Source organism: Myripristis murdjan, chromosome 7 (assembly GCF_902150065.1).
Source record: "Myripristis murdjan chromosome 7, fMyrMur1.1, whole genome shotgun sequence".
Classification (NCBI taxonomy): domain Eukaryota; kingdom Metazoa; phylum Chordata; class Actinopteri; order Holocentriformes; family Holocentridae; genus Myripristis; species Myripristis murdjan.
This window is the reverse complement of record NC_043986.1, coordinates 312501-340000: the sequence shown is the minus strand read 5'-3', so window position 1 is coordinate 340000 and position 27500 is coordinate 312501. Positions and strand designations below refer to the sequence as shown.

The 27500-nt window shown below is 43.9% G+C and overlaps 4 protein-coding genes across 9 annotated transcripts in view; 1 reads left to right on the top strand and 3 right to left on the bottom strand.

Moving 5' to 3' along the window:
- The window catches only part of hdac6 (histone deacetylase 6), a 22982-nt gene extending 19955 nt beyond the window's left edge, over positions 1–3027 (bottom strand). For 2 of the 5 annotated variants that reach the window (XR_003928428.1, XM_030055010.1), the window contains exons 1-2: positions 2930–3027; positions 1147–1278 (exon numbers count right to left, since the gene is read on the bottom strand). Coding sequence is in view for 4 of the 5 variants with exons in the window: in XM_030055010.1 (XP_029910870.1) it covers positions 1147–1236 (90 nt within the window). In the remaining variant the exon portion in view is untranslated. Of the gene's footprint in view, positions 1–1146; positions 1279–2734; positions 2750–2779; positions 2795–2929 lie in introns of those variants that run through there. The other 3 variants (XM_030055013.1, XM_030055011.1, XM_030055012.1) reach the window with 3 other exon arrangements.
- A 2837-nt stretch (positions 3028–5864) lies between these two features.
- On the bottom strand, positions 5865–20804 carry cxxc1a (CXXC finger protein 1a). Of its 2 annotated transcripts, none has more exons than XM_030055015.1 (15): positions 20689–20804; positions 18349–18558; positions 16512–16672; positions 15637–15737; positions 15047–15195; positions 14744–14899; positions 13961–14122; positions 13756–13857; positions 13409–13626; positions 12635–12842; positions 11860–11970; positions 11553–11602; positions 10971–11067; positions 8339–8491; positions 5865–7003 (listed from the first exon to the last, which is right to left on the bottom strand). In XM_030055015.1, exons 2-15 carry the CDS (start codon positions 18349–18351, stop codon positions 6857–6859), a joined length of 1818 nt encoding a protein of 605 aa, XP_029910875.1. In that variant the 5' UTR covers positions 18352–18558; positions 20689–20804; the 3' UTR covers positions 5865–6856. The 2 variants fall into 2 exon arrangements, with proteins under 2 accessions (XP_029910875.1, XP_029910876.1); XM_030055016.1 differs by lacking the exon at positions 20689–20804 and adding an exon at positions 18778–18830.
- A 13-nt stretch (positions 20805–20817) lies between these two features.
- LOC115361574 (abl interactor homolog) overlaps positions 20818–27500 on the top strand; it is a 7947-nt gene continuing 1264 nt past the window's right edge. Inside the window, exons 1-4 of the mRNA XM_030055018.1 lie at positions 20818–20842; positions 23241–23401; positions 23529–23672; positions 24826–25119. Coding sequence (XP_029910878.1) covers positions 23278–23401; positions 23529–23672; positions 24826–25119 — 562 coding nt within the window. The 5' untranslated portion in view covers positions 20818–20842; positions 23241–23277. The remainder of the gene's footprint in view (positions 20843–23240; positions 23402–23528; positions 23673–24825; positions 25120–27500) is intronic.
- tfe3a (transcription factor binding to IGHM enhancer 3a) overlaps positions 22882–27500 on the bottom strand; it is a 28450-nt gene continuing 23831 nt past the window's right edge. The window contains exon 12 of the transcript XR_003928429.1: positions 22882–22893. The gene's annotated coding sequence lies outside the window, so the exon portion shown is untranslated. The remainder of the gene's footprint in view (positions 22894–27500) is intronic.

Here is a 27500-nt window from a genome sequence, read left to right as displayed (position 1 = left end):
ACACCTGCAGCACACACACCTGCAGCACACACACCTGCTGCACACACACCTGCTGCACACACACCTGCAGCACACACACCTGCAGCACACACACCTGCTGCACACACACCTGCTGCACACACACCTGAAGCAAACAAAAGTACTGCCACTACTGCAAATACTGGCAGTACTTGCAATAGTTGCAGTACTCATAGTAACTGCAGTACTTTCAGTATTTGCAGTACTTGCTGTATCTGCAGTATTCACAGTACTTGCTGTAGTTGCATGACTTGCAGTACATGCAGTATTTGCACCTGAACCTGAAGAGTGAAGCCAGGTTCAGGTGTTTTCTCAGCTGAGAGCAGCAGCTCATTCAGATTAAACTTTGACTTTCTCACGTTCTGTTGTGTTTTTCCTCCCAGCTGCTCTGGTGACCTCTGACCTGCAGCGGCTGTGGTGTGCCCACACAGCCCAACACACACTGGTACTGACTATGATTAACTAGGGTTAATGAAGTCAGCTCGATTTACCTGTCCCAGGTAAATCACCTGTCCCAGGTAAATCACCTGCAGGTAAACAGCCTGTCTTTAGCTTTTAACCTCCTTGAAAATTCACACACAAACCAGTCAGACCAGTCTGTTGCCATGACGACCTGGGCCAGACTCCACTACCCAAACAGCTGATTTGAAAATGACCAAAACATTTGGAGTCCCGTTGCCGCTGGGAGCGATGCCACTTGGACTGAAGTTATTTCCCTTTTTAATTGATTGTTTTTATTGTTTTAAATTGTGCCTTGTTGCTTTTAATGTCTCTGTAAAGTACTTTGAATTACCTTGTGTTGAATTGTGCTGTACCAATAAACGTGCCTTGCCTTGCCTTGCCTTTGTGTCCCAGCTGATCCAGTTCCCTCTAAACATTTATACATTTTGATTTTATACACTTGAAGCAAACACTGTTCAGTTCTACATGGTCAGTGGCTGTGTGTATTGTTACAAATATATTACTACTGAAGGATGCAATAACAGCTGTAAATATCAGAAATATGAAGCAGAAGTCCATGTGTACGAGAGAAAGTGTTGGTGTTGTCACAGAGCAGACGACCTGGTGTTCTGCTTAAACATCCTGACACAATCACACAATCACATGACGAGCAGCAGGGTGACTCACCTGAGGCGAGGTGTCGGGGGTTCCCGACAGACGAGGAGATCTTCTGACCGACTTCAGTCCAGATCCCGCAGGATCCGCTCCAGACTGCATCGCTGCCTCCTATCCGATCTGATCCAGACGGATCCGCCCTGCCTGGAACACAGCAGCACACTCAGGCCTGACAGGAGGGATAATAATGTGAAGTATCAGAGTAATAATACATGCATGGTGCTGCACGCCTGCAGCAGCCTCCCCCTGCAGTAACACCCAGCGGCAGCAGCAGAGCCATGTTTCACTGACCTCATGAAGTGGATTTACTACGGCTGGGGGAAAATCCACTCACTGAAGTATCGTGATCCATTTTTTAACGATTCTTTTTTTTTTATTATTACTGAATCAATTTAAAGTAATGATATTGGTATGATATGAAACTAGACCACTCAAGGAAACAAGTCCAGGTGTGTCTGTTTGGACCTCGGACAGAGGAACAGAGGAGCACAGACACAGCCTTTCATTTGTGTTTGGTTCACAGAATTGTTAAAAAGTAATCACAAGGCATGTTGTTATTTTGTATAAGCAGTTTTTTTTTTCATCAGATTTACAGAGAACATATTTTATTGTGATATATTTCTACGGCTTGTCTTCTTTTTAAATAAAGGTCAAATGTGACACGTCACTGTTGTAAATAAAGTTTCATGGATCTTCAGAGACGCTCTAGACTATAAAAATGTATTTTCAAAATGTAAGAAATGCGTTTGTATAGATTAGAGCTGGGTGATCTATCAATAACTTATCAATACTGTGATATGAAATTAGCCATCATCCAGGATTCCATATCATGATGTCTTTTCAGGATTTTAAAGGCTGCACTACCATGAAAAAAATGACATTTTCTGAACTTATTTCACTGTTGTAGCTGCTGTATTATTTGTCTCTGGCTGCTCGGTCATCATTTCCACGTTACTGATGATGCTGAGCAACATGTCTTGTGTGGAAATATGTCATGAAGAGGCCAGCAGGCATCAGGTACAGGGCTGGCTCAGAGGCACTGGGTCAGAGGTGACGTCCCATGTGGCCCTGCAGTGTCTTCAGTCCAAAGCACAAACACAGTCCAGCCTGCCGGAGCCTCACACACAGCTGCTCTGTGATCATGTGCTGATCCAGACACAAACAGGCCAGACATTCTTATCTCAAAAGGAGATGCTCAGTCTGCTCTGATCAATAAGGAGCTGCAGTTTCCACATCCAGCTGGGATTTATGCTGGGTTTTTTTTTTGAAGAAAGCGTATTTTTCTGTTGCTGCACTGAAACCACCAGCGGAGCGTGAAACCCCGAGATTCTGCTGAGATGTCTCGGTGTGAAGTTTGTCCACATCCCGCAGCTCCACAGCACAAACCCGGCAGCTGCAGCCCGGCTAGCCTGTTACTCTGTTAGCCTGTTAGCCCGTTAGCCTGTTACCCTGTTACTCTGCTACCCTGTTAGCCCGTTAGCCTGCTAGCCTGTTACCCTGTTAGCCTGCTAGCCCGTTAGCCTGCTAGCCTGTTACTCTGCTACCCTGTTAGCCCGTTAGCCTGCTAGCCTGTTACCCTGTTAGCCTGTTAGCCTGTTACCCTGTTAGCCTGTTAGCCTGTTAGCCCGTTAGCCTGCATACTAACTCTCGCGCCTCTCTCTGCGGGTGAAAGTCGGCTCCCGGGCCTCGGAGCTTCCGGTCCGCCCAGCAGACAGACAGACAGACAGACAGACAGACAGACAGACAGACAGACAGGCAGACAGACAGGTCATAATAATCACAACATCACACTTACAGCTGATCAGGTGAAGCTGCTGAGCGCCAATTGACCGGGAACAGCTGTCGCACAATGCACACGTCACAGCGGGGACAGGCAGGTGCAGCTCGATGACGTCACTGCATGCGCTGTAATCATTACGGTAATCAATACAAATATAATTTTATTTAATTGACGTTATAAAACATGTTCAGGACTCCTCTGGCCACCGTCCTCATCTGTTTATTTTATCGCTGTTTATCAGTTCATTAATGTGTTTATTTGTTTATCAGTTTATTAATGTGTTTATTTGTTTATCAGTTTATTAATGTGTTTATTTGTTCATCAGTTCATTAATGTGTTTATTTGTTTATCAGTTTATTAGTGTGTTTATTTGTTTATCAGTTTATTAATGTGTTTATTTGTTTATCAGTTTATTAATGTGTTTATTTGTTTATCAGTTTATTAGTGTGTTTATTTGTTTATCAGTTTATTAGTGTGTTTATTTGTTTATCAGTTCATTAATGTGTTTATTTGTTTATCAGTTTATTAGTGTGTTTATTTGTTCATCAGTTTATTAATGTGTTTATTTGTTTTTCAGTTTATTAGTGTGTTTATTTGTTTATCAGTTCATTAATGTGTTTATTTGTTTATCAGTTCATTAATGTGTTTATTTGTTTATCAGTTTATTAGTGTGTTTATTTGTTCATCAGTTTATTAGTGTGTTTATTTGTTCATCAGTTTATTAATGTGTTTATTTGTTCATCAGTTTATTAGTGTGTTTATTTGTTTATCAGTTTATTAATGTGTTTATTTGTTCATCAGTTCATTAATATGTTTATTTGTTTATCAGTTTATTAGTGTGTTTATTTGTTCATCAGTTCATTAATGTGTTTATTTGTTCATCAGTTCATTAATGTGTTTATTTGTTTATCAGTTTATTAGTGTGTTTATTTGTTCATCAGTTTATTAGTGTGTTTATTTGTTCATCAGTTTATTAATGTGTTTATTTGTTTATCAGTTTATTAGTGTGTTTATTTGTTTATCAGTTTATTAATGTGTTTATTTGTTTATCAGTTCATTAATATGTTTATTTGTTCATCAGTTCATTAATGTGTTTATTTGTTTATCAGTTTATTAGTGTGTTTATTTGTTCATCAGTTTATTAATGTGTTTATTTGTTTATCAGTTTATTAATGTGTTTATTTGTTCATCAGTTTATTAATGTGTTTATTTGTTCATCAGTTCATTAATGTGTTTATTTGTTCATCAGTTTATTAGTGTGTTTATTTGTTCATCAGTTTATTAGTGATCTGTGTGTTTATTAGCTGATTTATCTTTTTTATTGCTTGTGTTTCAGTGCTTATAAAGACCCTCGAGGGCCCCGGACCCCACGTTTGTTTTAACTGAAAATGCATTCAAATATACAAACATCAACATAACATTATACAAAGAAACAGGAAGTTGATATAGAGAGCCGACACTCAGTGGACACCTGTATAATCTAATCTAATCTAATCCAGTCCAGCTGTGGTGCCATAAAGTTTCCTCTCCTGCTGCCTATAATGCTCAGCTTGTCTTGTTGTCATGGTAACAGAGGTGTTCATTCACTTCTGTGTTTGGCATTGAGCTCATAGTTAGTGCTGCACTTTACTGACAGCTGTTTCCACTATTCTGTCCCCCCTCATTGTATATAGACAGGGAGGACAAAAAACTAGAAACCCCTCTCAGTATAATGCAGTCCAGTAGCAGACCTCTGCAAACTACAACCTCAGTAATAAACACAGAATTAAAGAGACACATTCTGCACAATGTCAACACAAACTGAACATTATAAACTCTGTTAAAAGGTAGAGATTATGGCAGAGCTGCTGTCAGGTTGGATAGACTGGAGCTGAGGACGAGACACTGATATATAAACTGATCAAAAATAATCAAAGTGTCAGTCTGCACTGTGAACTCTTTATTAAAGAGAAATAACTGATGTGCTGTATTTATACTGTCTAATGCTTTTATATTAATGGAGACCCGCTGCTATACTGTGTGATTATGCAGATGAGGGCTTATCAATACACACACGGCTGGACGAGCTAATTTAACAAACTTTATTTAAATCAAAGTCATGACAGTTGGGTGCAGCTGCAAACCTGCAACAAAGCTGCATGTGTATTTACAAAAAAAAAGTTTTGTCACGGAATGGAAATGCTGTGGTAAGATATTTGTAAATTAATATGTGACAATATTCTGTATAACCTTTCTCGGCAATGGGAAAATGAACTACAGGTATTTAGATTCAGTGATGTCAGTCAAAGTGAGTGGGTCAGTTTGACAGTGCTGTTGAAGGTGTGCACATATCAAGCCTGTTTCCATCTCAGGACTGGGAACAATATTCTGATATTTGTTGTGGTTTTATTGTGATTTATGGTTACTGCAGTCGATGTTTCAGTCAGGATTCTTTCCTCTTGTTAGTCCAGGAAAATGTCTGTGCATGTTCTCATTGGTCCAGGTCACAGGCACCTCAAGGAAACTGGATCTGGTCAGCTTGACTGAGTTACTGGTCTAGAAGATATTTGGCCCCTGATCCAAGTGGCTTCATCAGTTCCTGCTGGTCGCTGGACTCGGTCAGTCTGATGCAGCCTCTTGGATCAGGGGCCAAATTTCTTCTAGACATATAACTCAGACCAGTTGACCTGATCCAGTTTCCATAAGACAGTCTAGGAAAAACATTTCATATGAAAGGTTGATGATATTTTTTCTCACTTATTGTGAGAGCATTCAATTCTCTTTTTTAATTTGTGGATTTTTTGCCATCTGCAAACTGTCAAACATCTATGTTTTAATTCCTTTTTCTGTTCCTTTTCTCTCAGTTTTGTAAGGAGCAATATCAGTGACGTTATAATTACATCAATAAAACAAATCATTAAGATCATCTCTATCATGTCTTATCACACCCTGATTAAACAGCGGGACAGTCTGATGATATTAAAATGTTTTATTCGACGGTAAAAGACTGAAACATCAGTTTGGCTACAACAAGATCAACGAACAACGGCATGATAGAAAAATAAAAAATATGATTAATAAAAAGAAGAGTGTAATATAAAACAATACTGTGGTATAAAACAATGCTGAGGTTAAAAACAATACTGTGATTAAACACTGTGGTCAAAAGGGAGCAGGTCACTGATCTCTGCTGCTCCACAGAAACACACACAGCCGCCGTAGTGTCCGCCAGGCTGAGCCGGAACCGTCTGGATCCGACTGGAACCGACTGAAACCGGTTCAAACAGGCTCATGCCCTTTTTTAAAAAAAATGTCCCAGAGAAGACATGGTGTAGTTTGCAGCTGTGTGATCGTTTCCATGGCAACAGCAGACTGACTACAGTCTGACTACAACTGAACACAACTACATTTATATCCACTGACACACACACACACACACACACATACACACACACACACACACACACACACACACACACACACACACACACACATCCTGCTCTGTGTGAGGGTGTTTACATGCAAAGTAATATTCTGCTGATATTTCTAATGTTCAAACGTTCAGTTTACAGGCCAAAGACCGCCTGCCCCCTGCAGGCAGAGCTGACACTCTGCTCAGCCTCTGCAGCGCCCCCTGCAGGCAGAGCTGACACTCTGCTGAGCCTCTGCAGCGCCCCCTGCAGGCGGAGCTGACACTCTGCTCGGCTGACTCTGTTTAGCCCAGGTTCAGATTCTGCAGCGCCCCCTGCAGCTCTGATACTGATCAGCATGTAAACACAGAGAGCGAGCGGTGCGTTCAGGGTCACGTGGTTCACAAACGGTAAAAAACAAAAACATCCACGCAAGGATTTAAAAAGAAGAATCTGTTCTGAGCTGCTCAAAGATACTGACATATCTGTTCTTCTACATATCTGCCTGCCTGCCTGCCTGCCTGTCTGTCTGTCTGTCTGTCTAACTGCCTGTCTATCTGTCCTTGCTGGAGCGAAGGTCTGTTGTGATTGGGTCGTGCTGGATGGTCTGATGCAGCATCAGAGCCAATAAGCCGGCTCGGTTCGTCATCGCCGTCCTCAGATTCCTCTCCTGCTCGAACAGCTCGTCCAGTTTGTACCACTGACAGAGAGACAGACAGGCAGAGAGACAGACAGACAGAGAGGGGAAATAAAAGGTCAACATTAGAAGCCAAACAGAGGAGGGAACATCATCTGGAAGCTGGAACCTGAAGATTAATTTGAGCTGCAGCTCAGCTCTGAGTGTTGAGTTATGATGATAGTGTAAGGGTCAGAACATCATTATGATGGGAGTGTATGAAGCCAGTAATTTTCACGTTGATCCCCCCACCCCACCCATACCCCCCACACACACTTCCATCTCGACTACCTGTTCAGGATACCCTGCTGTTTCTGTTGTTGTCATCTGTCCCAGTTTGTCCTTATCTCCCTGTCTCTGTCTCTTTGTCTCTCTCTCTCCCCTCTCCACCCAACCAGTAGAGGTAGATGACCGCCCGCCCTGAGTCTGGTTCTACCTGAGTCTGGTTCTACCTGAGGATTCTTCCTGAGTCTGGTTCTACCTGAGGGTTCTTCCTGAGTCTGGTTCTACCTGAGGGTTCTTCCTAAGTCTGGTTCTACATGAGGGTTCTTCCTGTTAAAGGACAGTTTCACCTCGCCACTGTCACCCAGAGCCAAGAGCATGCTCAGGAGGGAATCTGTTGGGTTTCTTTGTTTTCTTTTCAACTGTAATCTGTAGAGCGTGGTCTTTACCTGCTCTACCTGTAAAGCATCATGAGATAACTTCTGTTGTGATTTGACGCTATATAAATAAAGACCGATTGATTGATCCCATTTGTTACACAGATTTAGTCTAAAATGTAACTGTGTTTGACCCCTCGAGATTTAATAAAAATGGTCAAAAATCCTCCAAAATCCCACATTAGGACACCAGGACCCTGAGGAACACCACAGAAACATTCAGGCTCTGATTTGGTGTCAAAAAGTTTTGACATTTGGAGATTTCTCTGAGAAATTTGCATTTTCCCTGTGATTGGATGTTGAGCGCTGTGTTGTGTAAATGTGTCAGAAAGTGGCCCTTCCTGTCAGTCCAGCTGGAGAAGCAGAGCTCCTCTGAACGGCCTCGCTCTCTAGTTTGTGTCTGTAAAGTTTGATGAGGCTGTGATTCTCCTAGAGGTCACTAGAGGTCATTTTCTACAGCGACGTCCAGTTTGACAAAAGTCTCTGCCTGCAGTGAAATGGCTGCTATGGGGGCCAACATCATCACACAGGAATCAAATGTGGCTCATTGAATCCACAAGAGTCTCAGCTTTCCAGTCAAAGCCAACTGATGCAGCTCCAAGACTGTTTAGGCCCCAGGATCTTCACTCTGGCTTTAAAACTGAGCCTCTGCAGCCTCTGACAGACAGGACAGTAAGGGGTTAATGACACTGTGTTTTACCACGCGGACTCTCTCCAGGTCGACCTCGGCGCGCCGCAGCTTCTCCCAGCAGTAGTGTTTGTTGCATTTCCTCTTGGAGACGCGGCAGAACTCTCCAGTCGGCTCGAAGACGTCCTTCACCAGAGGACAGCCGCACACCTCGTCCACCGGCACCTGAGGGACACCCACAGGTAACCACACACAACCAGCACATTTAGGGTTAGCTTTAGGTTTATTTCTGGCACAGTTAAACTGGTGGTACACAGAGCAGGAAGAGGCAGGGCTGATTAGAAGCCTCCACCTAAAAACTGTTAAAATTTGTAAGGATTACCAAAGACGAGCAACTAAAAAAATATGGATCAAAGTGAGAGAAAAAACATAGCGAAGACAGTCATAAAACAGCAGTTAAATGTTCTTTAAAGCATATTTTGTAACATTTTATGGAAGAAGCGCTTTCTGCGAGCTGAGAAAACTCATTTCACAGTTTGGTTCCTCTAAATCACAGTTTCTCAAATGGGGGTCCGTGTACCCCTGGGGGTACGTGGAGGAACTCCAGGGGGTACGTGAGATTTTTAAAAATTATACAACACATAGATCCGACCGAGCAATCTGATTGGTCAATCAGACGTTTAGAATGTGCTCAAATGAGCATGACAGCACGGCTAGCTGTGCTCACATGAAAAATACTGAATCAATCACTGAAAATATTACTCCGCCAACATCTTATTGCCCTAGTCTGTGTGGTTTCCATGGCAACAAGAAACATTTCACTGAAACCTGCATCAAAAGCCGCTGTCAGCTTTGTTAGTCTGCATAATGGACCGTTTTGTTGTCAATTTTGATTTCTTTGGCGACCTAAGTTTGGATAAACGGCTGAACGAGGAAGACAAGACAGAAGAGAAAAAGGAGAGATACGCGAGAGTGACGAGTGAAGAGCTGGATCAGCTGGAGAGGTTAAGAAATGGTCAACGTCTTGGGCCGTCAAATGTCAACAAGACTACCTGAAAAACACCAGGCAAACAGCTGATTTTTTTTCCAACTGTAAGTAAAGAAGAGCTAAACAAGATCCTCCGTGAATTTTATGGAGCTTTAATTTCTATAATAAAGAGTATGCCTCAGAAGATTCAGCACCACGGACAGCACCTGCCACAGCAAATTCAGAACCATGGACAGTACCTGCAGAGGCAGATTCAGCACCACGGACAGTACCTGCAGAGGCAGATTCAGCACCACGGACAGTACCTGCTGAGGCAGATTCAGCACCATGGACAGTACCTGCTGAGGCGGATTCAGCACCACGGACAGTACCTGTAAGATTTTCTATGGAGATGTGCTGCTATAACTTTGTTCTTGTTATTAATGTGTTAATGTTATCAATTATTAATTAGCCCATTAATCGTTATTAATTTGTTTATTATTTATGAGTTGCCTAGGCCATTGATTTAATCAATTTGTCAGTTTGTTTGCATCTGTACATGCATGGCCCTGAGTAGTTGTCATGGCACCTGTTGGATTAAAAATGACTTGGCAGAAGTGTAACTATCAGCCCATGAAAAATGTTTTTTCCAGCGGATATTCTAGTTCCAACATGATTGAGCTAGCAGAGCAGTTTTGTGTTGCTGTGTGTGTATTTATTCAGTTTTGGGAAATCACGATGTCTAGAAAACATGATAAGCCCAAGTTGGCTGCTGACAAGGACTAGTTACCGTCAGATCTTAAGTATATCCACTGAAACGGAGAGAATATATTTTGAGAGTGAAATGCCCACAGTCTAAATACATTTTGATTATACATTTTATTTTGTTGGTAATAGTTGTGTAATCGCATTATTAATAATGCTTAAATATATGTTTAAAAATAGCATCCATGCAAGGTTCCTTAAAAATCATTATTTAGCCTAATAAATATTCATTAAAATATAAATGGAAGTTCATAATCGGAATTTTATATTCAGTATTCAATTTCATCATCCTGAAAAACCCAGAGACCCAACCCCCACCCCCAGCCCCCCCCCCTCACGGGCTGAACTTGGGGGTACTTGGCTGAAAAAATATGTCATAGGGGGTACATCACTGAAAAAAGTTTGAGAACCACTGCTCTAAATCTCCTGGAGAACTGACGTCTGCAGGTGAGCAGGTCTGAAGACTGACAGGTAGAGGGTCAGTTAATCTGGGACTTTGTTTTGAAGTAAGTCCTGAAATGCTATATTCCCTCGCATGAGTGTATCTTATAGATAAAAATTCATATTTGAAGAGTATTGATGTCATAAATGGTATCGTATCTGGAGTCTGGACAGAGGAGCAGGTGTGACATTCTGATCTGGTTGCAGTTCTAGCAAAACATTTCTGGAGAACCAAAACTTGATGGAGGTTGGTAGGAAAAGAACTCGCCCAAACTACATCCCAGTAGGACAGGAGGGAGAAACCAGAGCGTGATACAGAGGAAGCAGACAGCTTGAGGCTGGAAAGATCTGAAAACCAATCAAAATCCAGATTTGTCCATCCACACAGAATGATAATGATAAATATCAGGTTTTGCAAATCAATAATCCGCCTCTCAGCGATTAATTGATGATTACCTCTAAGTGTTTATATTATCAGGTTAAGTGTTAAGGACCTCTGAATAAGATATTAGTTATTAAAGTGAAACGTACCTTTGGGTCTCTGGAGTGTTCAGGACACAGAACCTGCAGCCGCTTACAGTACGTCTTACTGTGAGGGTTATACACATCACAGAACAGCCGGGTGGCCCTGAGAGACAGACAGGCAGACAGACAGGTCTCACTGTGAGGGTTATACACATCACAGAACAGCCGGGTGGCCCTGAGAGACAGACAGGCAGACAGACGGGTCTCACTGTGAGGGTTATACACATCACAGAACAGCCGGGTGGCCCTGAGAGACAGACAGGCAGACAGACGGGTCTCACTGTGAGGGTTATACACATCACAGAACAGCCGGGTGGCCCTGAGAGACAGACAGGCAGACAGACGGGTCTCACTGTGAGGGTTATACACATCACAGAACAGCCGGGTGGCCCTGAGAGACAGACAGGCAGACAGACGGGTCTCACTGTGAGGGTTATACACATCACAGAACAGCCGGGTGGCCCTGAGAGACAGACAGGCAGACAGACGGGTCTCACTGTGAGGGTTATACACATCACAGAACAGCCGGGTGGCCTTGAGAGACAGACAGGCAGACAGACAGACAGGCAGACAGACAGGTATTCTTACCCTTCTATGCGTGTTGGGTACATGGAACCGAACGAGGTCTGGCTTTCATACTGCAAAACAGACAGACAGACAGACAGACAGACAGACAGACAGAAAGACAAACAGACAGGCAGACAGAGACAGACAGGCAGGAAGACAGAGAGACAGACAGGCAGGAAGACAGGTCTGGTTCAGTGAATCACTGGAAAAAGAAAAAAATGAACAAAACAGTAAACTGGAGACAGAAACAGAGAGCAGTCACATGACCTGTCTCACTGAACTTGTTTCAGTCACATGACCTGTCTCACTGTTGAGCTGTCTCACTGACCTTGGCGTAGCAGCGCTCCATGTGGCGCAGCGCCACCTTGGGGTTGATGGGGTGACTGCAGGACACACAGAAGATCTGCAGGTCAGTGTCGTCCCCTTCACCTTCATTCACCTGAGAGACAGACAGGCAGAGAGACAGACAGGAGGAGAGATGAGACAGTATCTTCACAATTTAAACTCAATGTTGTGTTTCATTCTGCTTCTGTCAGCCTGTCTGTCTGTCTGTCAGCCCACCTGTCTGTCTGTCAGCCCGCCTGTCTGTCTCTCAGCCTGCCTGTCTGTCTGTCAGCCCGCCTGTCTGTCTCTCAGCCTGCCTGTCTGTCTCTCAGCCTGCCTGTCTGTTTCTCAGCCCGCCTGTCTGTCTCTCAGCCCGCCTGTCTGTCTCTCAGCCCAACTGTCTGTCTCTCAGCCTGTCTGCCTCTCAGCCCGTCTGTCTCTCAGCCCTCCTGTCTGCCTCTCAGCCCTCCTGTCTGTCTCTCAGCCTGCCTGTCTGCCTCTCAGCCTGCCTGTCTGCCCCTCAGCCTGCCTGTCTGCCTCTCAGCCTGCCTGTCTGCCTCTCAGCCTGCCCGTCTGTCTCTCAGCCCTCCTGTCTGCCTCTCAGCCTGCCCGTCTGTCTCTCAGGCTGTCTGCCTCTCAGCCTGCCTGTCTGCCTCTCAGGCTGTCTGCCTCTCAGCCTGCCTGTCTGTGTCTCAGCCTGCCTTTCTCATCCTGTCTGCCTCTCAGCCTGCCCGTCTGCCTCTCAGCCTGCCCGTCTGCCTCTCAGCCTGCCTGTCTACCTCCTCGTCCTGCTGGACTTGCTGCAGCTTGGCGTTGGCGATGATGCTCTCCAGCTCGTGGAATCGTTTCTCCATCAGAGTGAGGCGGAGCCTCGCCGCCTGCTGCTCCTTCCTGATTCGCTCCAGCTGCTTCCTGCCCGTTTCCTCGGCAACGCACGGACTCTGCTGCCACTGCTGGATCCTCTGAGGCAGGATCTCATAGATACGACTGAGAGAGAGACAGACAGAGAGACAGACAGGCAGACAGTGAGACAGGCAGAGAGACAGAGAGAGAGAGAGAGACAGGTGAGAGCAGCTCATGTTTCCAGAAAGAAAAGATCATTTTTAATAAACCCTTTGAAGCCTGAGCACAGAGTCTTTCAACAGGAGGTACGGAAAAATTTAATTACAAGCAAACTGCCATAAAAAATGACCAAAACACTGGTTAAAAATGTCCAAACAAATAACCAGATAATCAGCAAATAAATGACAGGAAATGGAAAGAAAATTAACAAAAAATAATAATAATAATAATAATAATAATAATAACATTAATACAAGAAAAGTATATTTACAATTACCAAATTGTATACTTAACATTAAATTACACACGAATTACCAGAAAATGACTGCAAAAAAATTACAAGAAAATGACCAGAAAATCACCAAAGAGGTTAATATTTAAATACATAAATGTATAAATATATTTACATTTAAATAAAGGGAGTAAATAAAATCAAAGTGTTATTAACTGATCAATAATCGATCAGCTGTGCCGGCGGCGGGCACACTCACTTGGCGGCGAGCTTCATGCCGCAGTCCTCGGAGCAGTATTTGGAATTGGGTCTCGCCGCCTCCACACAGCCGGGCCCCAGGCACTGCCGCAGAGCCCCGCCCACCTCCTTAGCCCCGCCCTCTCCGCCCCGCTCGCTGTGCCGCACGCGCTCCCTGTGGCGCTGCTTCTGCTTGTGGCGCCGCAGCTTCACCTCCTCCTTCAGAGCCGACAGGCACTTCTGCAGGACAGACAGCACAGCGTGTGTGTGTGTGTGTGTGTGTGTGTGTGTGTGTGTGTGTGTGTGTGTGTGTGTGTATGTGTGTGTGTGTGTGTGTGTGCATGTGTGTGTGTGTGTGTGTGTGTGTACCTTCCTCTCAGACTTCTTCTCTCGTCTCTTCACATGCTTCACCTTCACCGCTTTCTTCCTCACCGGCTCAGACAGACCGTCCTCATCCTCGCTGTGCCACACCTGCAACAGGAAATGACATCACACGACAGGAAGTCACGGCCCAGCTGCGATACTCTGACATCAACGCTATCACCATGGTAACCGCGGTGCCGCCCACACTGACCAGGTCGCTGTATCCGGCGGCCTTGTACTGCTCGTACAGCTCCAGCTCGCTCTCGCTGAAGCCGTCGTCCTCGTCCTGCAGATGTCCCGCCCCTTTCCTCTGGATGCCCCGCCCCCTTCCGGCGCTCCGGCCAATCTCTTCGTCTTTGACGCGCAGCATCTTCTGCTCGGTGAGAAAGACGCCACGTCAGATATTAACTGTCAGTCCAGCAGGCGGAGCTTCTGCCACCGTTACAATAATAATCACAATCAATTACATTAATATTAAAGATTAATTACTAATTATGATGATGATGAGTTTGTGTTTGGCAGGACCCTGCAGGTGAGGGGCTGGAGGCAGGACTGGTCACTGTGTGTGTGTGTGTGTGTGTGTGTGTGTGTGTGTGTTTACTGATAACTGTGTATGTGCATGTGTTGTACTGCAGTATACAGCACGTACCACTGGGTATTTAATGTATTTAATGTATGTTATATTTATAATATATGTATAATATATTTAATGTTTCTGTACAAGGGTGTAAATATTTATCTTATCTGTCCATTTTCAGTCCAGCTGGCTGTGCATATAAATGAAATATATAAAAGTGTATAAAAGTGATATAAATATATATACATATAAATGTATATATGTATAAAATGAATATTTATATACATAAATGTATAAATATATTTATATTTAAATATTATACCTGTATAAGTGGGTATATGTATAAATGTATTCATATTTATGTAAATATAGAAAATGTATAAATGTCTCTTTGGGAGTGTAACAGTGTCAGCTGACCCGGGCTCGGACTTCACACTGCCTCAGGCGACACTTCTGTCGGATTTTGTTCGGTCCTCCAAACTTCTTCATGTCTTTGCAGAAGTCGCACTGCGCGCAGTCCTCGGTCCGCAGACAGGCGTCGCACTCGCCGCACATCCTCGCCGAGCGCTTGATCTGGGACAAAAACATCAGCACTCAGCATTCTCCTGACAGGACCTGAACGCAACATCAGACTCAAAACAGGAAAATGTTTTTAAACAGTGGATTTTAAAAATAACGTCTGACATATAAAACCGCATCGTCGGCCTGTTTCCTGTTTACCTGGGAGCCCCGCCTCCTGTCCATCTTGGGGTGGGGGGTGGAGCTTCCATCCTCCTCGGCCTTCTCCTCCTTCTCTAGCTCCGCCTCCTTCTCCTCCTTCTCCTTGGTCTTCTTTGGACGGTATTTGATCTCCAGGGAGTTATCTTTATCTGCAGAACACACACACTCTCTGACACAGCAACACACACTGGAACACGCAAGAAATACACTGCAGTGTGAACAGGACCAAACCAGTTTCAAACCAGTTTCAAACCAGTCTCAAACCAGTTTAAACCCAGATCAGGTCTGATGCTGTTCCCACTGAACCCTGCATGCTGTGGCTTCCAGCTCAAACTCAGCCGGCCTGAACCTCCTAACCCTGACCCCTACTGAGGAGGAGGGGCTTCATGAGGAGGAGGAGCTTCGTGAGGAGGAGGAGCTTAATGATGATGAGGATCTTAATGATGATGAGGGTCTTAATGATGATGAGGGTCTTAATGATGATGAGGGTCTTAATGATGATGAGGGTCTTAATGGTGAAATCAAAGTGGGGGCGTGCGCTTGGTGCTGTGCTGTGATTGGCCGGCGGAGGTGTGATGCGTGCTGCTGACCTCGGCAGGACAGGCAGTACCACACTCTGATGGATTTAGCTGCCTTCTCTGAAACTCCAATGCAGTCTCCATGAAACCACTCAGTGCAGCTGTCGCACCCTCTGAGAGACAGACAGGAAGAGACAGAGAGAGAGAGAGAGACAGGCACAGTGTTAGTATTAGCCTGTGTTAGTAGCTGGTGTCTCTATTGACTTCAATGGCAAATCAAAACAAATTAAAAAAAAACAGAGATCCCTGCGTCCGCCTGGGGTCCGCCTGGGGTCCACCTGTGTCTCAGGTGATCAGATGGCGTTTGACCACACACACACACACACACACACACACACACACACACACACAGGAGGACAGACTGTGATCCCATCACCCAAACCAGGTCCAGAGTGAGTTCTCAAAATGTTCCCAGAACCGGACTCCAGAGGGTCCCGTCGGGTTCTGGTTCTGGCTTGGAGAACTCGATGGTGGACAGCATGCGGTCCACATCATAAATCTGGTCTCATCACCTTCTGCTTCTGATTCAGACAGAGTTACACGCTGGAACGTTTCCCGCTTTGCACCAGACACACAGCAGCTGCATAAGCCCCGCCCCCGACTTCACGAGCCCCGCCCCTAACCACATAAGCCCCGCCCGTGGCCACAGGACGTGACCGCGGCTCGATGCGGTTGGATCCCAGTCTGAGCTCAGTGTGAAGCCTGGAGACGCAGATTACCAGCAGGCGGACAGATAATCTGTTTAAACGTATCAGATTAAGATTACCAGCAGGCGGACAGATAATCTGTTTAAATGTATCAGATTAAGATTACCAGCAGGTGGAGGCGCCTCACACACACACACACAGATCAATACACTGACTGATTGACTGACTGATTGATTTTACATCATGAAACAGTTGATGTCAGGTTTCCTGCAGATGCAGTATACAGGAGCGCTGGGCGTTTCCATGGTAACCTCTCCATCTCCCTCATCTCCTCGTCCTCCTCCTCCTCCTCCCTCCTCTTCCTCCTCCACTGGAGGAGCAGCACCAGCAGCCTCCTCATCCTGCAGATTACAGATTACAGATTACAGATTACAGATCTCTGCCCAGGTGTGCTTTCTGCTCGTCAACGTCACAGATAATCCCACCAAATCAGCATGTTCATAATCCCTCCCCTTGATAATGATTTTATGACTGTTTATTTAATTTAGTTTATCTTTTGCTGCCTCTGTGAAACACTTTGTAATATTGATTCTGAGAGGTGCTCTATAAATTAAAGATTATTATTATCATCATATTGTCATTATTCTGTGCACTAAACCAGTGGTTTTCAAAGTGGGGTGCGGGGGCCACCTGGGGTCCCTGCAGGTCTTCCTCAGCAACATGAGGAAGAGCTGAAATGCTTGTGGGGAAAAAAATAAACACCGGAAATCTGATCTGAGTTTGAAACACATTTTAAAATATATCTTAGCGAACACGCGTTCATTTGATTTTTTGGATTTTTGCTGATTTTGTCCTGAGAGCGGGGCTCCAGGACCTGAACCCAGACCAGCCCGGAGGGGTGCAGCTGGTCCGGGTTCAGGTCTGGATCTGCCTCCTGGCCTCCATGAACTCAACAGCAGCACGCGTCTGAAACTGTTTCCAGGTCAGCAGAGAGAAACAGAAAAACCACCTGAAAGCACATTCTGCTCTCAGAAAACTGAAGAAAATGAAAACAAAATGTTTCTGCCGTCTCTGTGATTTTGGTTTGGAGTAAAACTCCCCGACAAACACCCCAAACTTTCGGTTCAAATATTTCTATATCTAATAAAGTCACACCGACATGAAGAACAACTCAACTGAGAGCAGCAAACCCACTCTGGAGACTCAAATTCAAAACCAAATAAAAATAAAAACGAATGAAAAATACCAAACTATAATAACTCTGCTCACAGCTGAACGCTCATATTCAGTTTCCAAGGTTTCAAAATAATAAAAAAAAAAAACGATCATGATAGAAAAGCACATGAACTATATTCATTAATATTTTCTACCTTAAATTGCCTCGTTTCAGTTGTTTCTATTGTTCACCTTTAAATTTGAACTCTACTGACTGAATTAATATATGAAAACTATATATATGAAAAAAATATCTGTTGGAAGTTTTATTATCACATGAAAAAATTATTTTAATAACAGGATTCATCTTAATCTTTTGTACATATTTACATCTCTGTATAGATCTGATCTTCATGCTCCCCCCTGAGAGGGGACCCGTCCCGGGACGTCTGGCTGTTTACTTTCCATGAGCTCAGTGTCTGCAGCATTCATGCACATGTTCACACTTCATGCACACACTTTTAAAAACAGATATTTTGATATTTTGTGTTTCTGTCTGTTTAGTGGGAGCAGACTCTGATCAGCTGCGTCTGTTTCCCCGCCGGGACCAATCAGGTTTCTCTGATTCTGACTGATGGATTATTAATTATGTCATATTTCTGAGGGATCATCAAGGTTCAGTTTGTATAAGCAGAGAGAAGACGTGTGTGTGTGTGTGTGTGTGTGTGTGTGTGTGTGTGTGTGTGTGTGTGTGTGTGTGTGTGTGTGTGTGTGTGTGTGTGTGTGTGTGTGATGCTGCAGGACACTCAGTGCCCTGCAGACAGACTGCTGTTGTTGTGTATTAATATGAATAAACAGTAATAAATCACAGTGTGTGTGTGCGTGTGTGTTTGCGCGCGCGCGCGTGTGTGTGTGTGCTCACCATGTGGCAGCGCTCACATCTTCAGCTCCTCAGGACGAAACAAAAATCCGCAGCAGTTTCTTTGTTTCCGAACATCCGCCTCTTCTTCTCCGCTGCAGCTCCCAGAGGCAGCCACCGCCACAGCGCCCCCTGCCGCCGCCCGCACCGCGGCACGGAGCGGAGCAGACAGACAGGCAGGCAGGCAGGCAGGCAGGCAGGCAGGCAGGCAGACTAAATAAGAATAAATAAATAAATGCATTCATCCATCTCTCATTCTTTCATCTACACAGCAGACAGACCATACACTCATCATGCCAGCGTATACAATTAAAAAAGGGATAAATTAAGAGGTCATAAATTATTGCACATTTTGTTGTGATGAGTCGCGGGGGTTTGTGTTCAGTTCAGAGTTCATTACGGTGGGGGCTTTGGGTTCAGGTTCTCATGGACCTGCAGCGTTTCAAAATGAGTCCTTGTTGTGTGTCTTCTTCAGGCAACGGGAGGTGAAGATGTCTTCTGTGGCAGGTAACCAGGTGTCCTACGAGGACAGACAGAGACAGACAGACAGGCAGACAGGCAGCGGGGGAGCTGTCTTACAGAGACATGAAGGACAGTAGAGACAGACAGACAGACAGAGACAGACAGACAGAGAGAGACAGACAGAGACAGATAGAGACAGACAGACAGAGAGAGACAGACAGAGACAGATAGAGACAGACAGACAGACAGAGAGAGAGAGATAGACAGACAGGCAGCGGGGGAGCTGTCTTACAGAGACATGAAGGACAGCAGAGACAGACAGTAGAGACAGACAGACAGACAGAGAGAGAGAGACAGACAGAGACAGACAGAGAGAGAGAGAGACAGACAGACAGTAGAGACGACAGACAGAGACAGGACAGACACTGCAGTGTCCAGCAGAGTTCAGCTTTGGTTTGGTTTCTGTCTTTGGTGTCCCTGGGGAATGTGCCTGTCTCACTGCCAAGCAGAGCAGTATTCCTGCAGGTGCCTGTCTTGCAGCCTCACCTGAGTGGACAGGTGAGCAGCAGCTGCTTGTAGCTGAGAGAATGGGAGCGTCCAGAGCAGGGGTCCCCAAACTTTTTCCTGTGAGGGCCACATAACTTTTCCCTTCTCTGATGGGGGGCCGGGGTCAGTTTGTAACAGAAAAAGTGTGACGATCGCAGGGGTGCCTAAACGTAAACATTTATTGTTTTCCAGAAAGCCACACATAACCAAATATTAATAACCCTTTCCGGGATCTTCACAGAAAAAAAAAGTCAGGAAATAAATAATAACACTATTAATGAAATAAATGACACTATTTATGAAATCAATAAAAATCAAATAACCCTCTCTGGGTTCTTCACAGAAAAAAAAGTCAGGAAATAAATAGCACTATTTGTGAAATAAATAATAACCGAATAACCCTCTCTGGGTTCTTCACAGAAAAAATAAAGTCAGGAAATATATAATAACACTATTTATGAAATAAATAATAACCAAATAACTCTCTCTGGGTTCTTCACACAAAAAAAAAGTCCATGGAACATTAACTTTCTGTTGTGCCGTGCACAATCTTAACAGGTAAAAGTTCAGCTTAGCTGTCAGAGCAGAATCTCTTACTTAAATGCAGGGACGGTTTTTGCTATGGGCAGTGGGGGCCAGGGCGCAATCTACTCGGGGGCGAAGGAGAAAAAAAAATCGCCAGTTTTCTAGAGTACCGTATTGACCCGCACATGCCGTGGCACCGGGGTACCATCAGTCGGCATCAGGCGGGCCGGTCTGGTCTGCCGGATCTGACAGGTGAGCGGCGGCTTAATGCCGGCCAGTGCCGGCTCGCCTGATGCCGACTGATGCTGCCCCGGTTGGATTAGTAACATGAAAGGGCGCAAGTCAGTAATTTCGCCTAGAGCGGCAACACAGGCAGAACCGCCACCTCATATGAGCAGTCTCTCAAAGTTCTTGTGTTCCTTCCTTATAATCCTTTTGTAGGTTCCAGTAGGCTTGTCACGTTCTATGCGTGTATTAGTCTCGATCGCGTGGCCAGGCTGAAAAAAAAAAAATCATAATGCGTCTCTGGTATTGTTCAGGGGGCCGGGCCTAATGTGGAGGCGGGCTGTATCCGGCCCGCGGGCCGTAGTTTGGGGACCACTGGTCCAGAGGAACCAGACTGCTGCAGCTCTGACAGATCAGCTGGGTCAAGGTTAGGGTTAAGGGTTAAGGGTTAGGGTTAGGGCTGGTCTGTGTCTCACTGAATTGGGAGCTGGGAGTCACTTTGTGTGTTTTATGTGTTTTATTTTTCTTAAAATTTAAATTTGAGTGATAAGTCTAATTTTGGGAGATTGTATGTGCTGCACTCACAGTGGATTATTGCCCCGGGACGTCTGCAGGGCTGGACGCCCCATGACTTCCTGTCCGTGGTCGTGTCTCCGGTCCACCGCCACGGCAACTTCCCTCCGGAGGCAGAGGTCATGTGACAGGAAGTGGCGCTGCAGCAGGATAACAGCAGTGGATGGTACATTTTTTTATACATATTTTGTTTTTTGTAGTTATCAGTTACAGCAGCAACACTGGCAGTATTAGCAGCACCAGGAACTGAAAAAGTACTGATAGTAGTAGTAGTGATAGACTGATAGTAGTAGTAGTGATAGTAGTAGTAGTAGCAGCAGTAGTTGAGCAGCAGTAACAGTAGTAAAGTCTGCAGGTTTCACTTCAACATTGTTTTTTTATCATTTGTTTTCTTTGTGAAAAATGATTTTAAAAACTCAAAAAACTTATTTTCTGTTTTGATTTTTAACTTATTGTACTGACGTTTTAATGCTCTGTCTGTCACTGATGAGTTTTTCTCTGTGTGTGCAGGTACTCAGTGAAAATGACAATAAATAAATGTTGAATCTTGAAAAGTTCAGTTGAAGTAAAGATCACAGTTTATGAAACTGTGATCTTTACTTCAAATGAACTTTTCAAGATTCAGTTTTCCAGCAGCCTGCAGTTCTCTGTGTGGCCAGCAGGCGGCAGTCCAGCCACACAGAGATAGAGATTGATAGCTACTTTATTCATCCCGAAGGAAATTCACAAACACAGACACACACACACACACACACACACACACACACACACACACACACACACACAGAACGACATGATAACGGGCAGCTGTTTCTCTGATCACTGATGTGTGATCAATCATCATAAAACTATAACTGATCAACTTGATCAGAGCATCGATAATAAATAAATTACAGCACGAATGACAAGACGAATGAATGCTGTTCTTTATTTATTGTTATTTTATATTATTTTATACATTTCAAATGTTCATAAAATAAAATAAAATAAAATAATAAGATATATCTGCAGTATATATTATTGTTATTAGAATAAATATTATAAATAAATATATGTATAAATATAATAATTAAAAAAAAACTCCTGAAGCCCCACCCACCTGGTGAGTGACACACTGACCGAGGCCTGTGTGTGTGTGTGTGTGTGTGTGTGTGTGTGTGTGTGTGTGTGTGTGTGTGTGGAACAGAGGGTCTGAACACATGGACAGTTATTTACTACAGTTTCAACAGAGAAGAGAGGGAGGAACCGGAGGCGGCACACACACACACACACACACACACGCACACACACACACACACACACACACACACACACACACACACACACACACACACACACACCGGACGGGGCTGATTCAGTGGGACAGAAACGTGACGGAGTTTGAATCCGGTTGCAGAGTTTCTGATGTGAAGAGAAAGAAAAGAAAAGAGAAGAAAAGAAAAGAAAAGAGAAGAAAAGAAAAAAGAAAAGAAAAGAGAAGAGAAGTGAAGAAGAGAAGAAAAGAAAAGAGAAGTAAAGAAGAGAAGAGAAGAGAAGAGAAGAGAAGAGAAAAGAAGAGAAGAGAAGAGAAGAGAAGAGAAGAGAAGTGCAGCGTCTCTGCTCGGCAGGTAAAACTTTTCTTCTTGTTGAGTTTCTCTCAGTGACTCTGAATTATTTCACAATAAAAGTCTCTTGAGGCAGAACATGAAGCTGCTCTGTGTTTTGTCTTTGGAATATTACTGAATATTTATGACAATTCACCATAAACCTTACTCACCTATTTTTTTTAACGTATTTATTAACAATTATTGTATTATAGACACATGATGTCCAATAAGAAACAGAAAAACAAAATGTAAACAAGTAAACACATGTCTGAAAAGCAGCAGGAAGCAGCAAATACGTTTATTGTTCTTTATTTATTAATATTATTTATATAAACTTCCCATCTCAGTTTTACTGTCTGAGCACAAACACCCACAGCACGTTATATAGATAATATCATATGTAAATATGAGCATAGTCTGTCTTTGTTTTGAATGATCTTGACATGTTGGTGTTGTTGTTGTTGTTGTTGTTGTTATTCTTTGATTAGAGCGTGATGTTTGTGTGACAGCAGCTGTCAATCATGTCTGATGAAGCAGCTCCCCATGAATCTCAGTATTTCTAATTTTTTTAATCAGTTTCTGATAATCTATAATCAAAATAAGGTGATAGATGATAAACAACCAAGAAAAACTCAGTTTCATCAGTTGAACTGTCGTTTCCCCTCAAAACCAGTCAAAACCAGTTCACTGACTCTCTGCTCATTTTAGTTTGTTTTCCCAGTATAGCAGTGCTGCTGTACAGGTGTGTGTGTGTGTCTGTGTGTCTGTGTGTGTGTGTGTGTGTGTGTGCGGGTCTCAGATTCACCACAGTCAACTTTCATCCAAAATGTTTGATCTTTGTGCATTTTTCAGTTTTATTGAAAAATGTTTTGACGGCCTGATGGCTGATCACACACACACACACACACACACACACACACACACACACACACACACACACACACACACACACTCAGCCCCTGTGTGCTGTGTGTCCAGGTTGACGGACAGCTGTCGGGAGGCGGGGCTTGGCAGGATGGACGTGACATCACAGCACAGGGACTTTGACGCCACTGAGGGCGGAGCTAATAAGAGTCCCGACCAATCACCGTGCATCACCAGCCAGCCTACAGCCAATGGGACGCTCCCGCAGCACACAGGTGAGAAAGGAAGCAAAGGATTCTGGGTAAATAACATCTTTACTCTCCACCCTGACGATGCATTCAGGTGCTTCTTGTCAGCTTCTGTTCCATCGCCGTCTCAAGCTGCTCTCATTCTCTCCTGCAGAGGAGGCTCCGCCCACTCGCTCTGATAGGATGGAGGACGGAGACAGTGGCAACGACTCTTTCACAGACAGCTGTTCCACCAATGACATCGCTCGACTCCTCCCCAACCACGCCCCCTCAGCGCTGCCGCTCTGGAAAAAGAAAGGTACCTGACCTGACCTGACCTGGGCCCTGTCCCCAGCAGCTGGATTATCATCCCCGGGGTTTCTCTTACTTATCTGACTTCACTTAACCAGACATCCACAATCCAGATTCTGGGTCCCACAAAGCCGGTTATCACCTCGCTAACTGAACCCAGGCTTTTCCAATCTAGATCTGTGCGTGCTCACATGAAAAGGGCTTGCTGCATACGACCAATCACAGACAAGGAAAAATCCACCCGAGCCGCATTCTTTACGACACGGCTGATAGGAGTCCATTAGTCCATTAGATGGCGACTTTTTTCACGAACATGGCATGTCCTTTCGACAACGATCCCGTGGATGAAGGTGCAGTGTTTCTGCGCAGAGAATTAAATATTCGTCGGGAGATAAGACCGCGCATAGATGTTTTACCTGTCTGAACGATGTTTTTATATTTCATCTTAAGCTGCTGCCAAGTGCGGTTCTCCCCCGCGGGATTACACCTAAATGAAATAAATTAATAGGCGACCATTCAAGCAGATTTCCCCTGTAATATTATTGTGATTGGAATGGACTCCATTCAAACTTACGCACTGACCCGAGCAGCAGTGTTCTCCCACGCCGTCTCCCTCTGCTTTTCCGCTGCAGCGCTGCTGCACTTTTTTTAAAAAACATGTTCAAACTCACTGTATGAATGCATTAAGATTTCCAATTCAACTGGGGTGAAGAACGCAGCCCGACGCTTCCCCGTTGCCATGGCGACTCGTCAAATCGGGGCTCCATTGACGCTGTCTTTTTACAGCTGTGGGTCACGAGCTTACCTCCAGGTGAAACTACTCCGAGTTGTTCAAACTGACTCAGATCAGCTGTTCTGGAACTGAAAACTCAGAGTTTCCTGTCTCAGAGTCGATCAGCTCAGAGTTCAGGGTCAGACTCGGAGTTTGTTGAACCTGCTTCGTCAAACGGAGCCCAGGTGCCGTTGCAGAAAAACACTTCCTGCACCAATACCACCAGCCAATCAGCATCGTCTTTAAGGCAATAAACTCTGTCTCTCTCTGTCTCTGTCTGTCTGTCTGTCTCTGTCTGTCTTTCTGTCTGTCTGTCTCTCTCTGTCTCTGTCTGTCTGTCTGTCTCTCTCTGTCTGTCTCTGTCTGTCTTTCTGTCTCTGTCTCTCAGAGTTGAGGGATGAAGTTTCTCCTCCGGTCTGCTCTCCTCCTCCTCCCTCGCTCTCTTCCTCTCCTCCTCCTCCTCCCTTGCTCTCTTCCTCTCCTCCTCCTCCTCCTCCCTCGCTCTCTTCCTCTCCTCCTCCTCCTCTCCCTCACTCGACCACCTGTCCCAGACACAGCAGCCTTCCTCATCATCATCGTCATCATCATCATCAGAACACCAATGACAAGCGTCTGTCCTCATCTAAAAGCCACGCCTCCCTGAAGACGGACGCCGCCCACATTAAGGAAGTAGCTGGAGACGGTGAGCCAATCAGCTCGCTCCTTTACAAAAACACACCTGAGTCACACAGGAAGCCCCGCCCTGCCAGGGGGCGTGTCCACATGGTAACCCTAGATTCGTGAAACTCTTGCACATGCACACTTGATTCAGCACAGTAGCACTTTACTCTTATCTTAACCTTTACCTTTACCTTAACTTTATCCTTAACTTTTACCTTTACCTTAACTGTATCCTTAACCTTTACCTTTACCTTAACTTTATTCTTAACCTTTACCTTTATTCTTATCCTTAACTTTTATTTTACCTTAACTTTATCCTTAACCTTTACCTTTACCTTAACTTTATCCTTTACCTTTACCTTAACTTTATCCTTTACCTTTTCCTTAACTTTATCCTTAACCTTTACCTTAACTTTATCCTTTACCTTTTCCTTAACTTTATTCTTAACCTTTACCTTTATCCTTATCCTTAACCTTTACCTTAAGTTTATCCTTTACCTTAACCTTTACCTTAACTTTATCCTTAACCTTTACCTTTATCCTTATCCTTAACCTTTACCTTACCTTTATCCTTAACCTTTACCTTAACCTTTACCTTAACTTTATTCTTTTCCTTAACCTTTACCTTAACTTTATCCTTTACCTTTACCTTCATCCTTATCCTTATCCTTAACCTTTACCTTACCTTTATCCTTAACCTTTACCTTAACCTTTACCTTAACTTTATTCTTTACCTTAACCTTTACCTTAACTTTATCCTTAACCTTTACCTTTACCTTAACTTCATCCTTTACCTTTACCTTAACTTCATCCTTTACCTTTTCCTTTATCCTTATCCTTAACCTTTACCTTAACTTTATCCTTTACCTTAACTTTTACCTTAACTTTATCCTTAACCTTTACCTTTATCCTTAACTTTATCCTTTACCTTTACCTTAACTTTATACTTTACCTTTACCTTAACTTTATCCTTAAGCTTTACCTTTATCCATATCCTTAACCTTTACCTTTACCTTTACCTTATCCTTTATCTTTACTTTAACTTTACCCTTAAGCTTTACCTTTATCCTTACCCTTAACCTTTACCTTTACCTTAACTTTATCCTTAACCTTTACCTTTATCCTTATCCTTAACCTTTACCTTTACCTTAACTTTATCCTTATCCTTAACCTTTACCTTTACCTTAACTTTATCCTTAACCTTTACCTTAACCTTTACCTTAAATTTATCCTTTACCTTAACTTTTACCTTAACTTTATTCTTAACCTTTACCTTTATCCTTAACTTCATCCTTTACCTTTACCTTAACTTTATCCTTTACCTTTACCTTAACTTTATCCTTAACCTTTACCTTTATCCATATCCTTAACCTTTACCTTTACCTTAACTTTATCCTTAACCTTTACCTTTACCTTAACTTCATCCTTAACCTTTACCTTAACTTTAATCATTATCTTTACCTTAACTTTAACTTTAATCTTTACCTTTACCTTAACTTTATCCTTATCCTTAACCTTAAGCTTTACCTTTACTTTGTCCTTCAACTTTACCTTTACCGTTACCCTAACCCTCCCCTTAACCCTTAACCTTAACTTGCTCACAAGAGTTTGAATGTAGATTTGAAAGCGAGTGTGGGGTTACCATCTGGACAGGATGAGTCTGTCTCTCTTAACCAATCAGATGTTAGCTTTAGACACTGTTGTTAGCTTTCATTTGCTTTGTTATCTGCTTGTTTAAGGGTGAGGAAAGGGTTTTTCATGATGGTTAAACACACACACACACACACACACACACACACACACGCACACACACACACACACACAGCCACCTCCCCCTGTGAGCGACTTCTTCTTCGTTGGTCTTTATGCTGCGTCATGGTGCGTCTGGTCTGACAGGCTCAGTTCTCCTCTGTCCGACAGGCAGCAGGGACCCTGAACTCACCGCTCTGACTTTATCAGGCCGACGCCTCCAGCCTTGCATAGAAGAGTGTTATCACACACACACACACACACACACACACACACGCACACACACACACACACACACACACACAGATAAGAAGCAGTAGCATCGTCAGTTGGTCTGTTTCTTCCCACTGAACACCTTCTCAGGCCAAACACACACACACACACACACACACACACACACACACAGTAGCTGGGTTTCCATCCAAATATATCGAAATTTTTTAGCGAATTTTGTCAAAATGCGCAAAAGAAAATGCGAATTTATGCCTGTTTCCATTAGTTTTGTTTTGCGATTATTGAGAGGAGAGTGCGCCGTGAGATGACGCTATAAGATAGTGTCTGTGTGTCGACTGAACAACAACAAACACAGCTGACACTCAACAGCTGATCAGGGACAGATTCCTGCTGAACTTGTCGGCTCTTGGGAGAAGTCTG

Excerpts from the sequence above, each read along its gene's own strand:
- cxxc1a (XM_030055015.1), bottom strand. Across the intron at positions 14,123-14,743 it reads AGTGTGAAGTCCGAGCCCGG|AAGATGCTGCGCGTCAAAGA; the intron begins GTCAGCTGACAC and ends CTCACCGAGCAG. Across the intron at positions 13,858-13,960 it reads CCGCCGGATACAGCGACCTG|GTGTGGCACAGCGAGGATGA; the intron begins GTCAGTGTGGGC and ends TTCCTGTTGCAG.